The sequence below is a fragment of the Eublepharis macularius genome, chromosome 4 (genome assembly GCF_028583425.1).
Source record: "Eublepharis macularius isolate TG4126 chromosome 4, MPM_Emac_v1.0, whole genome shotgun sequence".
NCBI classification, from domain to species: Eukaryota; Metazoa; Chordata; class Lepidosauria; order Squamata; family Eublepharidae; genus Eublepharis; species Eublepharis macularius.
The window spans coordinates 16,969,638-16,986,957 of NC_072793.1; the positions used below are offsets into that span (position 1 = coordinate 16,969,638).

The following is a 17,320-nucleotide window of genomic DNA, read 5'->3' on the forward strand; positions in this document are numbered from 1 at the left end:
GAGGGGCCAAAAAACGCATCAGATCTGAGCGAGAGATGGAGCAATTTATTAAGGACAATGAAAAAGACTTACCAACAAGATCATGAGTATGGAGTGTAAAGTATTATCTTGGAATGTAAATGGACTAAACTCACCGAATAAGAGGAAAAATACTTTTCACTGGCTACTAAAACAAAAATGTGACATTGTTTGTTTGCAAGAGACCCATATCAGAAAGCAGGATGTAAAATATTTAAAATCTGGAAAATTGGGCAAAGAATATGTAGCGGCCTCCAACAAGAAAAAAAGAGGAGTGGTGTTGTATATAAAAGAGGAGCTACAGCCAAAATTTGTTATGAGAGATGTGGAAGCTAGATTTGTAGCAGTGGAATGTATTTGGAATTTAAAGAGAGTGTTGGTAGTCGGACTTTATGCACCTAACGGTGCAAAAGAAAGCTTCTTTGAGGATTTAAGGAAGCATTTAGACGATCTTGCATACGACCAGATAATTCTTGCTGGAGACTTCAATGGAGTGACAGACTTGGAACTAGACAAAAAGACTACAACGGCACAAAAGAAAAGAGGACTATTACCAAAGCTTTTTTTTGAGTTGATTCAACAAGAGACTCTTGAAGATGTATGGAGGAGAGAATATCCTAAAAGCAGACAGTTTACTTTTTATTCTGCAAGGCATTCTACATTATCAAGAATTGATATGATCTGGGCCTCAAAAGACTTAGCATTATGGACTAAGGAGGTAGAAATAATGCCTATGGTAGGCTCAGATCACAACCCAATTATGTGGAAATTTGGAAAAAAGAGAAAAAGGAAAGCATGGAGAATAAATGAGGACTTGTTACAGGAAAGAGAGAATATGGAAATACTGAGAAGAGAGACAAAGTTTTTTATACAATACAACGTGAATAAAGAAGTACCAACCAATAAAGTTTGGGATGCTTACAAGGCGGTTGTAAGGGGCATACTAATGGACTTAAATGGTAGAGCAAGAAAGAAGAAAGAGGAGAAAAGACAAGAGATTGAGGAGAAAATAAAAGCCAAAGAAATACAGCTAAAAAAGAGACCAGGGAAAAAGAAGGTATACCAGGAAATTAAAATACTTCAAGAACAGCTAACAGCAATGAGCAATAAAGAATTGGAGTGGAATCTCAAAAGACTGAATCAAAAAGCGTTTGAGGGTGCTAATAAACCTGGGAAGTACCTGGCATGGCAATTGAAGAAGAAAAGGGAAAAGAAGATAATAAATAAAATTTGCGAAGATAACAAAACGTATTTGGAGCAGGCTACCATTAGTAGAGCCTTTTATAAATTTTACGCTACGCTGTATAATAAAAAAGAAGTAAACAAAGAATCAATAGCGTCATATTTGGAGAAAACCAAACTTCCAGAAATCTCGGAAGCTTGGAGAAATAAGTTGAATAGTGAAGTAACTGACGAGGAAATAAGTAAGGCAATACAATCTGCAAATCTAGGAAAGGCGCCAGGGCCAGATGGACTTACGGCTAAATTCTATAAGACAATGGCTAATGAACTGGCACCATTCCTAAAAGAGGTGATGAATGGGGTTTTAAGGGATCAAAGGATTCCAGAAACTTGGAGTGAAGCGAATATATCATTGATCCCAAAAGAGGGCCAAGACCTGACTAATGTGAAAAATTATAGACCTATATCGCTACTCAACAATGACTATAAAATTTTTGCGAAGATATTGGCGGAGAGATTGAAGGGGTGGCTCTCGGAAGTCATAGAGGAGGAACAAGCAGGCTTTTTGCCAGACAGACAAATAAGAGACAACTTAAGGACAGTGATCAATGCTATTGAATATTATGACAAGCGTTGTGACAAAGAGGTTGGTTTCTTCTTTGTTGACGCTGAAAAAGCGTTTGACAATTTAAACTGGGACTTTATGTTTGCCACTATGGAAAAGCTACAATTGGGAGAAAGATTCATCAGAGCAATTAAGGAAATTTATAGAGACCAGACTGCAGCAATTGTGGTGAATGATGAATTGACCAAGAAATTGACGATAAGTAAAGGAACAAGACAAGGTTGCCCGTTATCTCCATTGTTGTTCATTTTAGTATTGGAGATTCTGATGATACAAATACGTCAAGATGATGAAATTCGTGGAATAAAAATAAAGGACTATTCATATAAGGTCAGAGCATTTGAGGATGACATAATGTTAATTGTAGAGGACCCATTGGAGAACATGCCAAGAGTGATAGATAAGATCAAGGAGTTTGGAGACTTGGCAGGTTTCTTCATTAACAAAAAGAAGTCAAAGATATTATGCAAAAATATGACTAAGCAGAAACAACAATTGTTAATGGAAACAACGGATTGTGAAGTAACAAGTAAAGTGAAATATTTGGGAGTCGAATTAACTGCAAAGAACATAGATCTATTCAAAAACAATTATGAAAAACTATGGACTCAGATAGAGAGAGACTTGATTAAATGGAATAGATTGAATTTGTCATGGTTGGGCAGGATTGCAGCAGTTAAGATGAATGTGTTACCAAGAGTAATGTTTTTGCTACAGACAATACCAATCATCAGAGACTCCAAACAATTTGAAAAATGGCAGAGGAAAATATCAGATTTTGTTTGGGCAGGCAAGAAGCCTCGAGTGAAAGTGAAAGTTTTACAAGATGCAAAGGAAAGAGGCGGAATGCAACTGCCCAATCTGAGACTTTATCATGATGCAATCTGCCTAGTTTGGTTGAAAGAATGGATGACATTAAAGAACAAGAAACTATTAGCCCTAGAGGGATATAAAAAAATATTTGGATGGCATGCATATTTATGGCATGACAAAGTAAAGGTCAACTCGATGTTCCTGCATCACTTTGTTCGGAGAAGTCTATACATAATCTGGAAGAAGTACAGAATTTATCTACAAGAAGGAACCCCTTTGTGGGTGGTTCCATATGAGGTGATAGACCCGAGAGCTGTTGATAATGAACAACAATGTTTAACGTATAAAGAAATAACTAAAACTGAAGCATCCAAACTTAGAATAAAGACACAAGAGGAACTATCACCTAACTACGATTGGTTCCAGTATAGACAGATCAGAGACTTATATAATTCGGACTCTGTAAAGGGAGGTATACGAATAGAGAATTCGGAACTAGAGCAGACCCTTCTTAAAGAAGATAAGAAAAGAATATCCAAGGTATACCAAGTACTGTTGAAGTGGTATACCGAGGATGAGATAGTTAAAACACAAATGGTGAAATGGGCTATAAACTTTAATAAAGAAATAACAATGGAGGCATGGGAATACTTGTGGAAAACTACAATGAAGACAACGACATGTATTAATATCAAAGAGAACATTTATAAAATGATCTATCGTTGGTACATGACACCAAAGAAGATTGCGCTAGGGAATTTGAATACTTCTAATAAATGCTGGAAATGTAAGAAGCATGAGGGCTCCCTCTATCATATGTGGTGGTCGTGTGAGGTAGCCAGGCAGTACTGGGGGGAAATAATAAGAGAAATGAGTGAAATTTTACAATTTCAAATTAATAAGAACCCAGAACTCCTGCTACTGAACTTGGGAATGGAGGGAATTCCAGCCCAACACAGGACGTTGACATTTTATATGACAGCAGCAGCTAGACTTTTGTATGCGCAAAAATGGAAAGTACAAGAAGTGCCAACTATTGAAGATTGGACTTACAAATTGCTGTATATGGCTGAAATGGACAAAATGACAAGAAAATTGAGAGATCTGGACTCAGGGCAGTTCAACACAGACTGGGAGAAGCTGAAACAATACCTGGAGAAGAAATGGGAGGTGGGAGGAAAACTGTGGCAGTTTGAGAACTACTGAAGTATTGAAGTAGAGGGGGGAGACTTTACCGGGGGGAGAAGAGATAAATGTGAATTAATAAGCAGTCAGATTACTAGATTAACATATATATAGATATATATAGGTTAACAAACAGAACATAGAGAAAATAATTAATTATAAGGACTAAATATAAGGAGCGATTAACTAACAATATTTTCTTTTTTTTCTGACAAGTTTTGTACCAAACTGAATGTCTGAAGATATAGATGGGTCAAATTGATTGACTACGTGAGGAGAGATATATAGAACTATTATAAAAAGATAGAATGAGTAATATATATAGAGAATAAGTCAAATTGTTTGATATAAACGAACGTATGATCTATATGGTTTATGATATATAGAAATACCTGAAATTGAAAAATTGGGATAAATTGTTTATCTAAGATGGAAACAAAGGCTTACAGTTTGGGCATATAATGTTAAAAATAGTTAAGGATGTACTGCTTAGAATAATGGAGAATATATATTTGTTTTAGATAGAGGAAGCTAATAAAAGTAAGGGAAAGGGGACAAAGGGTTGGAAAGCTGTTGGAAGTCAACAAAAAGGGGGGGGGAAGGGAGGGGGTTAGAGATGAAAAATTGGGGAAAATTGAATGTAAATGTGGAAATAATGGATTCTAACCCAATAAAAAATTTTCAAAAAAAAAAAAATTCTTCTTCTGTCTTTATTCTCAGCTTTGAATATTGTATTTGTGTGATCTTCTTGTATGTTAAGCATTGCTGTTCGTTATCCACAGTTCTCGGATCTATTACTTCATACGGAACCACCCATGAAGGAATTCCGTCTTCCATATACACCTTGTATTTCTTCCAGACCGTGAAGAGGCTTCTCCGAATATAGTGATCCAAAAACATAGAGTCCGCTTTTACTTTATCATACCACATGTATGCATGCCATCCAAATATTTTTTGTGTCCCTCCAGGGCCAGCAACTTGTGGTTTTTTAACGTTATCCAATCTTTCAGCCATACAAGACATACTGCCTCATGATACAGTCTTATGTTGGGCAGTTGCAAGCCGCCTCTTTCCTTCGCATCTTGTAAGACCTTCATTTTCACTCGTGGTTTCTTGCCTGCCCACACAAAGTCTGAGATTTTCCTTTGCCATTTATCAAATTGTTTGGAGTCTCGGATAATTGGAATAGTTTGCAACAAGAACATCACACGTGGTAGGACATTCATTTTTACTGCTGCTATTCTTCCCAGCCATGATAAATTCAGTTTGTTCCATTTTATTAAGTCTCTCTCTATTTGTATCCACAGTTTCTCATAGTTATTTTTAAACAAGTCTATATTTTTCGCAGTCAGTTCAATACCAAGGTATTTTACTTTATTAGTTACCTCACAGTCTGTTATCTCCATTAGCTCTTGCTGCTTCTGTTTAGTCATATTCTTACATAAAATCTTTGACTTCTTTTTATTCACAAAAAATCCAGCCAAATCTCCGAACAGTTTTATTTTCTTTATTACCTTTGGCATGTTTTCAATTGGATCCTCTACTATTAACATTATATCATCCACAAAAGCTCTGACCTTGTAGGAAAACTCTTTTATTTTCATACCTCGAATTGTATCATCCTCACGTATTTGACTCATCAGTATTTCCAAAATCAAAATAAAGAACAATGGAGACAAAGGGCAACCCTGTCTAGTTCCTTTGCTGATTTTCAGTTTTTTAGTCAAGTCCTCATTCACTATAATTGCTGCACTTTGGTCTCTATAAATTTCCTTAACCGCTTGTATGAACTTTTCTCCCATTTGCAACTTTTCCATGGTAGCAAACATAAAGTCCCAGTTCAGATTGTCAAATGCTTTTTCCGCGTCTACGAAGAAAAACCAACCTCTCTATCACAATGCTTGTCATAATATTCAATAGCGTTTATTACTGTCCTCAAATTGTCTTTAATTTGTCTGTTAGGTAAGAATCCCGCCTGCTCTTCAGCAATGAATTCCGACATCCATCCTTTCAACCTCTCTGCCAACACCTTTGGAAATATTTTATAACCATTATTCAACAGCGAGATTTGTCTATAATTTTTAACATTGGTAAAATCTTGACCTTCCTTCAGAATCAGCGATATGTTGGCTTCATTCCATGAATCGGGAATCCTTTGATCTTGCATCACTCCATTCATTACCTCTTTCAGGAAGGGCGCCAGTTCATTAGCCATCACTTTGTAGAACTTTGCCGTTAGTCCATCTGGTCCTGGCGCCTTTCCTATTTTCGTTGATTGTATAGCTTCCTTTATTTCTTCTTCCGTCACTTCCTTATTTAGTTTCTCTTTCCATTTTTCAGAAATTGTCGGGATTTTCACCTTCTCTAAATATTCCGCTATTGACTCTTTACTCACTTCTTTTTTTTGATACAATTTTGCATAAAACTTGAAGAAGGCTCTACTAATGGCCGCTTGGTCCATAAACACCTTGTCATCTTCTAAAATTTTACTTATAGTTTTTTTCTCCTTCCTTTTTTTTAATTGCCACGCCAAGTATTTCCCGGGCTTATTTGCACCTTCAAAAAACCTCTGATTCATCCTCTTTAAATTCCACTCTAGTTCTTTATTGTCCATTGCCGTCAATTGCTCCTGCAGAATTTTAATATCCTGGTATATTTTCTTTTTCCCCGGTCTTTTCTTAAGTTGTACCTCTTTGGCTTTTATTTTATCCAAAATTTCAGATCTCTTTTCCTCCTTTTTCCTCCTACTTCTTGCATTCAAGTCCATTACTATGCCTCTTATCACCGCCTTATATGTATCCCATACTTTATTAGTCAGCACTTCTTTGTTCAGATTATATTGTATAAAAATTTTGGTCTCCCTTCACAGCAACACAATATTTTCTTCTATTTGTAACAAATCCTCATTTATTCTCCATCCTTTTATTATTTTTCCCAAAGCTCCGCGTAATTGGATTGTGATCTGAGCCTACCTTTGGCATTATCTCCACATCTCTAGTCCATAGTGCCAGTTCTTTAGAGGCCCAGATCATGTCTATTCTTGATAGTGTGAAATGCCTTGCAGAGTAAAATGTATATTGTCTGTTTTTAGGGTATTGTCTCCTCCACACGTCTTCTAAGCTTTCTTGTTCCTTAAGCGTAAAAAACGCCTTTGGCAGTAGTCCTCTTTTTTTGTGAGCAACTTTAGATTGCTTGTCTTCCTCCAAGTTTGTAACTCCATTGAAGTCACCCGCCAAAATTACGTGATCATAGGACAGTTCATCTAGTTGTTTCTCTAAGTCCTTAAAAAATTTTTCTTTTGCACCATTGGGTGCATAAATCCCAATCATCAATATCTTCTTAGAATTCCAAATAATTTCCACTGCTAGATATCTGGCTTCTGCATCTTTTAAAACTAATCTGAGCTGCAATTCATCTTTTATATACAGTACAACTCCCCTCTTTTTCTTTTTAGAGGCAGCAATAAATTCTTTTCCCAATTTAACAAATTTCAAATATTTTTCATCTTGCTTTCTGATATGTGTCTCTTGCAGACAGACTATATTGCATTTTTGTTTTGATAGCCAGTGGAAAGTAGCCTTACGTTTACAAGGTGAGTTTAGTCCATTAACATTCCAAGATATAACTTTACACTCCATGATCACTTTCTTGTACTTTTTGGTAAGTCCTTTTCATTTTCCCTAATAAAAGTCTCCATCTCGTGACCAGATCTGATGCTCTTTCTTACTCCACCAAACTCAAATGTCAGTCCTTCTGGGTATTTCCCATCTATATCTGATTTTCAGCTCCTTTATCATCTGTACCAGTTCTCTGTATTTCTTCCGCTCGAATAGCACCGATCTGGGCAGCTCTTTCATAATTCTCGCCACTTTTCCATCGACTTCTAATGGATCCTGAAACTGTTTGCTCACAATTAATTCTCTTGTGTTTCTAGTCGTAAATTGCACAATCATGTCCCTTGGGAGTTTCCTCTGGGCTGCAAATCTGGAATTGATTCTGTACGCCACGTCCAAAAAAGCTGCAATTTCTTCCTCTTCTTTCCCCAGGTAGTCTGCCAAGATTTCTGTAATCTGGTCTTGGGCTGATTTTCCCTCTACTTCCGGGATCGCATGAAATCTTAGTTGCTTTTCCATCTGTTTACATTCTGCAACAGCCATTCTGTCTCTCATTCCTCTCATTTCAGTCTTTTGCGCATCTGCTAAAGTTTCTACCGTTTCCTCTACTACGTTAACTCTCTGCTGTGTAACTTGTAAGTCATTTTGTATTTTATCCATACCTTTTGTCAGTTCTGCCATTTCTGATTTAAGTGTCTCTTTAAAATCTTTTAGTTCTTTCGCCATCTCTTGCATCATGTCCTTAAGCTCTTTATTTCCCTCTGAAACTTTTTTGTCCAAGTTCTCTATCGTAGTTTACCACTCTTTCTTCGACATCGTGGGGCTGGCTCTGCTTCGCTCCCACGAGTCTGCCCTTTTCCTTAGATCCGTGGTGCTTTTTTAATGCTTTCTATTATTTTTAAAAGTCCAATTCCAGTTTGTTTTTGTCAAACGCTATTTTAAAGTGTCCAAAATGTAGGGCGTTTTTTCTCTATGGTTTTATACTGAAGCACTCGCCCTTACCTTCTTCAAAGACGGCCTACTTCCGTTTTCATTGAAGTCACTACTTGCCCTGTTCCAAAATGGCGTCGCCCTACTTCCGGCGTTTGAGGAAAGGGCCCTTCTCTCCACTCTCTTTGTAGTTCTGACGTACTTCCTGTTCCCCTACGTTGCACAGCAGTTCTCGCGATTTTTGAACTTTCTCACAGTCCATTATCTCTTCTCCGCCACAGGTATGTAAAAAATAATCCAATTTCCCCGCTAACTTCTCTTTACAAAATTACTTTTTCAAATTTTTTCTTGCCGGAATCTTCCCCCTTATGTAACTAGTCCGTTACAGTTCTTAAATCCACTTTAGCCACTTATTTCTTTTTGTAATCTGTCCCGTACTGAGAGATAGCGATATTTACCTTCTTAAACGTTTTTCTTGGGTTGTAGTCGCTGCTTCTGTAATCCGATCAAATCCAGTCCCTTTGCTGTTTTACTGAGGCTTGGGCATGTAGGTCTTATGCCAGAATTTGACTCCAAAGCCACTGCAGAGATCTTGGCAACCTTTCTTCGGGTGGGACCTCAAGGGTGGGTGGGAGTTCGTTGTGTAGAATACCCCCCTCACCCGAGATCAACGCGCCCTCAGATTCTCGAGCGTTCTCACCTGTTCTCTGCCTGAGAACAGGTGGCTGCGGGCAACTTGCGCCCCTCCAGCCTTCCAAACAGTGGCACAGACAGCTCAGCACTTAGAGCTGCGTTAAACCTCCATGGATCCCAAGCCGGAAGTCTACAGGAATGACATCATGTTGGAGAAACTTCTCTTTTAACATTCTAGTTTACTCCTTTCTCCCCCCTCCCAACTATAAACAATACTTCAGCGCTCTCTTGGTGTGAGAACATTTCACATATTTGTGATATCACACTGAGTTACTAGGAAGCAAGACACAGCACTGTCTGGGAATGAGCACAAGGTCATAAACACTGGAAGCTGTTACAGTCCAACAGATAAACACCTGTGAAAGCCTGAGAAAAGAATAGGTATGATACTAGCAAAATTATACTGAGCTATAACAAGATACAATGTGTTCAGCAGAACAGAATTAAAATTGGCATGGATGGGGCCCAGACATGACAGAATGGAGATGGTGCAAGAATTTCTCATCCTCTCAACTGCTTCCCACCACCCCCACCCCCACCCCCACCCCTCTCACTTAATAGCAAGGTTGTTAGTTGGGGTGAAAGAAGAGAGGAAGCATTCCAAGGTGGAGAACATAAACCCCAAAGCGTTCCTGATGATATTGGATACACTGTGGTGTTCCACGTGCACCAGACACTCAGAGCTAAACTACAAGAGACGAATTACACGAGGACGCTCATGTGAAGAGAGTTGCAATGTTAGCTGGGGAGCTGAGTTTTAAAAGACAGATCGGAAGGCTCTGTCAATTTCCCCTCTCTACAGAGCCACAAAGATCACTCCTCAGAGGGTTTATTTCCTCTTCGCATCCTAGAAGGGGAGGTGAAACTGACAGGGCCTTCAGGAAGCAAAGAGGAAATAAACAAACTCCCTGAGGAGCGATTTTTACTGGCTCTGTAGAGAGGGAAATTGACAAAGCCTTCCGATCTGTCTTTTAAAACTCAGCTTCCCACCTAACATTGCAACTCCCTTCATGTACGCGTCTTCGTGTAATTCGTCTCTTGTAGTTTAGCTCTCAGAAGATGGATCTCTTATTTAAACATAGTCTTGACTGTGCTCTCTCTTCTTTTCAGCTGGTTTGGAAATAAGTCTTGACATTAAAAAAAACTTAATTGTACATATAAGCTGATACAAACTTTAAAAAGATAGCACTGAACAGATAATAAAACTGTAATTATAGAAGGGCCATTAAGTGTTATTAGTCCTAATCACTGACCTAAGACAGGATACCCATAACACCCATAACACTTGAAGAAAAAAAAAGATACTAGAAAAATATAAAGGTAAAAAGATACTAGAAAAATATAAAGGTGCAAGCACCAAGTCATTACTGACCCATGGGGGGATGTCGCATCACGACGTTTTCTTGGCAGACTTTTTACGGGGTGGTTTGCCATTGCCTTCCCCAGTCATCTACACTTCACCCCCAAGAATGGGTACTCATTTTACCAACCTCAGAAGGAAGGAAGGCTGAATCAGCCTTGAGCCAGCTACCTGAACCCAGCTTCTGCCAGGATCGAACTCAGGTCATGAGCAGAGCTTGGGCTGCAGTACTGCAGGTTACCACTCTGCGCCACGGGGCACCTAGTACTAGAAAAATATATCCTATGAAAAATCAAATTTTTAGTGAGTTTCGACTAAAGAGCAGCTCCAGGAAATGTACAATGCTGCCAGAGAGATGTAATTGTAGTAAGATAGATCTAAAGACCTGAAGGAGCATGGTAAAATGAACATTCTCTTTTAAAGCTCATGGACAGAACAGATTCAAGTCCAGACCTTTGTTTGGCAATGAGACTGAGAGCCAAACTGAGAGCCAAGTGACGCCTTACACAGGTTGGACACTTGTCAGCTTCCCTCAAGTTTTGATGGGAAATGTAGGCGCCCTGGTTTTACAGCTTGGCTCTCCATTACAGCTGCAAGACCAGGATGCCTACATTTCCCATCAAAACTTGAGGGAAGCTGACTAGTGTCCAACCTGTGTAAGACGTCACTTGTAGTTTGGCTCTGAGCAATACTATCTAAGCAAATTAGATTCACTACTTAAAATTTTGAAATGTTGCCCTTATGATAGTTAAATTCCCCAAAACATATTATTTAAAAACATGCAAACTGATGGTTCATTATGTGTTTCTGATGCATCCCACTGTACTGCTATGTATGGTTACCTTAGCAGTACTGTGCAACAAGTAAGTATCATAATACAGCTTGAAAACAAGTTAGGGCGGGGTAATAATAATTAGCTGAATGATGCCATCTAGTGACAATCTTGGAAAGAAGCTTGCTGTTTCCTTAAATATAGAACCCTTTTAAATTTCTTATACAATCCATCATTATTTTCTCCATCACGTTGCATGAAATCCATAAATAAGAGCCGTAGTTGCAACAAAGTGATCATTTGGGAGTAAGGTTAGCTTTTGTTTATCACTTAACATATCATACCAAGTTCTTTATATCATTTGATGTCTGGCTAATACGTAGGACATGCAGTGGTTTAAAAAAAAATTATCTTAATACTTTTTACCTTGTGATTTTCTGCATTCTCCGTTGCAAAATATGGTGGCATTCCAGTTACAATGATTCCTAGTAACACAGCTCCAAAATAAAGCACTATTGTAGAAAATGTATCAGTAAATTCCTGCAAAAGAACAGATTTCAGAGTTAGAAAAAGAATTACCCCGAAGCAGGATTTTAATGTTTTATCTTTGGGGCCGTGCTAGGGGCGTGACAAAACTTTTTTGGGGTTACCTATAGCAAAAACAGGAAGATAGGCTATGACAGATCTAGCGGGCTGTATTTGGTGTGAAGAAATTTGAGGCTTTTTTTCTGGATTAATATATACGCACAGAAAACTAGAGATGATACTATTCCTGCAGCTGAGAAAGGGAAAAAGCCATTCGTGCCTACACGAGCTATGTTCTTTTCACAAAAGAAATCTTTTAACTTTTCTTGACAGAAAAGTTGCCATTTTTTCATAAATGCCAAACATCTTTGAGTACCTGAAATCTGTCTTTTCATGGTCCCAAGTGAAGTCACAGACAGTAATTAATTCATCAGCTTTTGCTTCAGAACTTACTTCTGCTAGCACCATCCCTTAGGGAAGAGAAGAGGCAGGAGTGACCAACTCCAGTCTACACATCCTCAATCTGTGTTCTGTTTCATAGAAAGGCGTCGTTTACTACTGCGGTCAGACTGGAAGATCTCATCAGCATAGCGTATAGTAGACCCTCACCATTTCCGGTAGATACTTCCTAGAATCACCACAAACGGCAAAATCCGGAAACACTGACAGGGTGGGATTGGGAGATCAAAATGACCAGGAAAGGGTCTCTATCCTGGCCCTGCTATGCATTGCCACTGATTGAGGTGGCTGCTGCCACCTTGGTGAGATGCGTAAGTGAGACAAGGCTGCATGAGCCTATGGCAGGGGTTAGACTAGGATTTGGGAGATCCAGTTTAGAAGTCCCATTCTATCATGGCAGCTTGTTGGATGACTTGGGCCTGCCATGCACGCTCAGCTTAACCCAGCTCACAGAGCTGTCGTTATGAGAATAAAGCAGAAGAGAGGAGGCCAATGTTGTAAGCTCCCTTGGGTCCCCATCAGGGTGAAAACCTGGGTATAAATAGATAAATTTCAGTTCTAGATACACATTCCTCCCAATTTACAAGGAATGCAGTAGAGACAGGAGAAGGGTGTTGAGGACATATCAAGAAGGAAATGAGAAAACCACATTCTATGCTATTATTGTGCTAGAGCAGTAATGAAGCTGTGGACAAGTAAAATAATGAAAACACAGCACAGAGGGAACAGGAAATTCCCTCTATTGGTATTCATTTTTATCTCCGCTTCAGCATGAGAGATCTCTAGGACACCAGTGGAGAAAATGTGACACTTTTTTTACTTAGAGGAGCATTCCTGCACTTGTATAGGGGGGGCATTTTTTAAAAATTAAATTAAGAGTGATTCCACAGACATTGGATAATGCACTTCCAATCCTCTTTATAGATCATTTGGAATGGATTTTTTTGTGTATGGAACAAAAAATCCACCTCAAATGATTAATAAAGTGCATTGAAAGTACATTAGCCAACGCATGCAGAATCAGCCTAAAATAAATATAAACAATGAAAGTGGAGTAAATAAAGTGCAACTTTGCACAAGAAAATTCTGGAAATTATTGTCAGAGAAGTTTTCATTGCTTGGTGTAAGACAACTGGAGCTGGTCGGGGCAAAGCAGAACCGGAGATAAATAAGGAAGCATAACAGAGAAAATCTGCTAATCTCTAAGAAAATCTGTACTCGTGTTACTTTGCTAGATAATTTTATAACAACATCTTTTGGGTTTTGCATTTACTTACTTGAAAGAAAGGGCTACTCCAGACGTGGATGCTTTCAGTTACATTCAAACTGCGCAGATACAGGTTACTTATGACATTCATCATAACAGGTAAAGAATGGACCATGGTACGATTAAAAGCAACTGTAAAGATGTAGCTCTGCAACAATAACAACAATAGACATTGAACAAATTAGACTGCACATATGAAGATCTTCAGCAGAGATGTGAACATGACTGTTTGAAACATATTACAATGTACAAATACTTAGTCATGCGCTTCCAGGGCTTTTTTTCTGTGAAAAGAGGTGGTGGAACTCAGGACCGCACAATGACGTCACTTTTGGTCAGCTGGAACAAGGGGGGAGTTTTTTAAAGTTTAAGTCACCCTCGGTGAAAATGGTCACATGGCCGGTGGCCCCCATCCCCTGATCTCCAGACAAAGAGGAGTTTAGATTGCCCTCTGTGCCAAGCAGCACGGAGGGCGATCTACACTCCCCTCTGTCTGGAGATCAGGGGGCGGGGCTACCGGCCATGTGACCATTTTCAAGAGGTGCCGGAACTCTGTTCCACCACGTTCCAGCTGAAAAAAAGCCCCGTGCGCTTCCCTAAAAGAGCGCCTTTCACATACTGCTTTACAAGCCTGTTGGTGTAAAGGAGTTCTTTGTCTCCCACAACAAAGTTCCATCTTGATAAATTATATAAGGCCATTGTACAACTGCATGTGTAGTGGCATGATGCAAAAATATTTACTAAAAACACCAGAGAACAATAATACCCTGCATTTCTTTGGAGGAGCAAGTTCAGCTGCTTTGATTTCCTTCTGGCGGCAGGCATCTAACGTATCCTGACTATGGGAGAAATCTTTGAAGGGATGGGAAGAGAGAAGGAGGGAAGATGGCGTCCTAAGCAGTCGCACCGGGGTGTTGCTCGTGCTCCTGCTTTCTTCATGCTGTAAGATATGTGCCTGTGTCGCGCTTAGATGGGAAGGGAAAGGCTGCCAACTGAGGTCAATGGTCCCTAAGTGCGGGAGGCACTGCTAGTTGCACTGGGTTGGACCCTAGCCAACAGATGTTTTGTTGAAGCAACCAGAAGCAAGTAACTCGATTTTGTTATTTAGGAGTCTTATTTTCAAGCTAATTTGGCTTGGAGGGCCCACCATAAAAATGCTCATAACTGGGCCTTGCTTGCGACAAAGGCCGTAACAAGTTTTTTCTATAATAAAGGTGGCCGCCAGTTTGTCCCTGCTGCTATTCCAGTTCTTAACGCAATAGTAAGTGGCTGGCTTCTTTACGGAGCTCCAATATGGATTGAGGCCTAGAGAAAGATTAGATTCCCCTTTGTTCTTATTTTTGCAGAAGATCATGGGTGTGCCAAATTGTGCGGCTAATGTCTCTCTAAGGGCGGTATTGGGCCTGTGATCTCTGGAAGTACAGGCTTGGGCTATGGCCTTTGGGCTCTGGTTGAAAATTCTGTTTGCCGTGTCTCTGTTAAAATCTGATTTATAGGTTACTCTGTGGAGGGAATTAATGGAGACTAGACTTCAGTGGTTGGGGCTCAACAGTAGTGAGTTAGCGAGCATGGGAGAAGCACACTCTTTAGTGAATGAATGCGTGTATACTTTGGATCTTTTGAGTACTGTGCAGACAGCCCATAGGGTATGCTCTCCTTTATATCTTGGATTATGATATCCAAAGGCACCTTTACCATACTTAAGATTTTTTAACCATTCTACGATACAGGAGAGCATTGGTGTTTGCAAGACTAAATTCTGTTTCTTCTCAAGTTATGCAAGGTTGAATACAAAGGATTCTGATAGAATGTGTGGCTGTGCTACTGGACAGACTTTGGTGCATTGTTTATTGGAATGTAACTTTTTTCATGGTATAAAGGATGTATGGATTAGAGATGTGAACTGAAAAAAACCCTGTCTGATTTGGGTTCGGTATACTGAACTGGAAAAAAAAAAGGCATTTCCTGAATGCCAAATTCATTCTCCAGTTCGGCTCAGCAATACAGAGCAAATTTGGCAAAATTCAGCCATTGTTTCCAATAGGAAACACGATTCAGGGCTTTCTGGGGGCCTGAGGGGGCATCTTTGGACTGAATTGTACAAAAATTGCCGGGGACCTCCACCTAACTGTCCTCTAATGACCATCCTTAATAACATGTAAAACAGAAAAATAGAATTCAGTAGCACTTTCATAGTGTTCTAAAATGATGTACTAGGGGAGCTTCAGGTATCCCATACCGTATCCTGGATAAACGCTCCATGATATGTACCTTCACTGGGTGGGAAGTACTATCAATGTACTATAATTGGCACTGACAGTGAATTATATAAACAACATTTGCAGTATTGCAAGTTGAGAAAGAGTGTAAGGAAATTACTCCAGATTTAAACTCACATATTTAAAACTAAGGCAAGTGAACAGCATGCAATTAGCTTCCTTTATAATGCTTGGCATTTTGGGGTCAGCTATGCAGGCTGCTTGATTTTGAAGGCTCAATGAGAATCTGTGTTTAAAAGTATTTTGGAAATGTGTTATGTAAGTATGCTTCTGCATTACAATCTTGTAAAAAGTTTGATTGGAATTGGTTACAAGTTACAACTTGACTGCTGGTACATTTTAAAACTTAGGCAAGTTATACCTTGTAAATGTTTTTTGTACAATGTTTCATATTTTTGGGTCAAGCGTTCCGGCTGCTTGAAAGTGGAGGCTCAATGAAAATGAGTTTTTGATGCTTTGCTGGTTATGTGCAATCTAAGTATTGCTTTTCAATTACATTTAAGTGTTGTTTTGTAAACAATTTTACTAGAGTTTTTGGCATGTATTTTATCACAATATATGAGATTTGTTTGGAGTATGGTTGCACACCAGATGAAGATCTTGGCAGAAACAAGATTTATAATCAGTTGGCTACCTGTTGTGTAACAGCCATCTGCAACTGACAAACACTCACCCATGGACTGTTTGCGGGAAGTTGTTTTGTTCAGAACACAGCAGTTTATTGAAGTGCATTATATACTGCCTATAAGCCTTTAAGAAATTGTTTGGATTTATATAATTTTTGAGAATGTCAATCAGCTATTATAATGTTAGCAGCTTTTGAATAGGCATATGATGAGAAGGCAATTTTGTGTATTTACACAAAGAACTATATAGACATAGTTGTATTTCAATTGGGTTAAATTGTGGTAGTAGTTAGATTATCACAGTGGTTATTCCTTATTCTTCTCTTACTTGTTTAGAAGAGCAGCTCATAAATAAGTAAATATAATTTAGATATAATAATATGAACACCAATCCCTTATCCCTCCCCTCCCCAAGACCAATAATTAAATAAAACTTGTAATTTTTCCTCACGTTGTCTGCATGAAACACATTTATTGCGGCACTGTGAGGGGCAACTGAAACATAACCACTTCCATTCAATGCTGTACTGTGGTGCTCAGATGATACGTAATCACTGCCATTGAAGATCTCCGTCAGTATATTCTGGCTCCGAAGAGATCTGATTATGTCCTCAATATCCGATTCTAACAAGACAATGAAGAAAGTCATATGGAAGTATCACACACGCAGAGACACCTTGCGCACACAGCTCTGCATATCCACAAGCTTTCCCATTGTCCTCCATGTCAAAGGAAGTTTTATACATATATACTCTTAGAATGCGCAAATCAGAACATTGTAATTTACTGGCACGTCTCCTACCAGCCCAACTGAACAAAGTTTGAAGCCTGCCATGACTGTTATGAGGCCACAGTATATTGAATGTCTAATGCTAACCTGTTGTATTCTCTCCTTAGCCATGTTCTTTCTATATTATAACTGTTATTCCTCCAGACAGGATGGGCCCCCCTGCTATCTCACAGAACTATGCA

The 17,320-nt window shown here is 39.0% G+C and overlaps 1 protein-coding gene across 4 annotated transcripts in view; it reads right to left on the reverse strand.

The window, feature by feature from the left end:
• The window catches only part of ABCA5 (ATP binding cassette subfamily A member 5), a 98,205-nt gene that overhangs the window by 25,633 nt on the left and 55,252 nt on the right, over nt 1-17,320 (reverse strand). For all 4 annotated transcript variants that reach the window (XR_008596856.1, XM_054976907.1, XM_054976908.1 and 1 more), the window contains 3 exons: nt 16,800-16,972; nt 13,454-13,591; nt 11,619-11,732 (listed from right to left, as the gene is read on the reverse strand). Coding sequence is in view for 3 of the 4 variants with exons in the window: in XM_054976907.1 (XP_054832882.1) it covers nt 11,619-11,732; nt 13,454-13,591; nt 16,800-16,972 (425 nt within the window). In the remaining variant the exon portion in view is untranslated. The remainder of the gene's footprint in view (nt 1-11,618; nt 11,733-13,453; nt 13,592-16,799; nt 16,973-17,320) is intronic.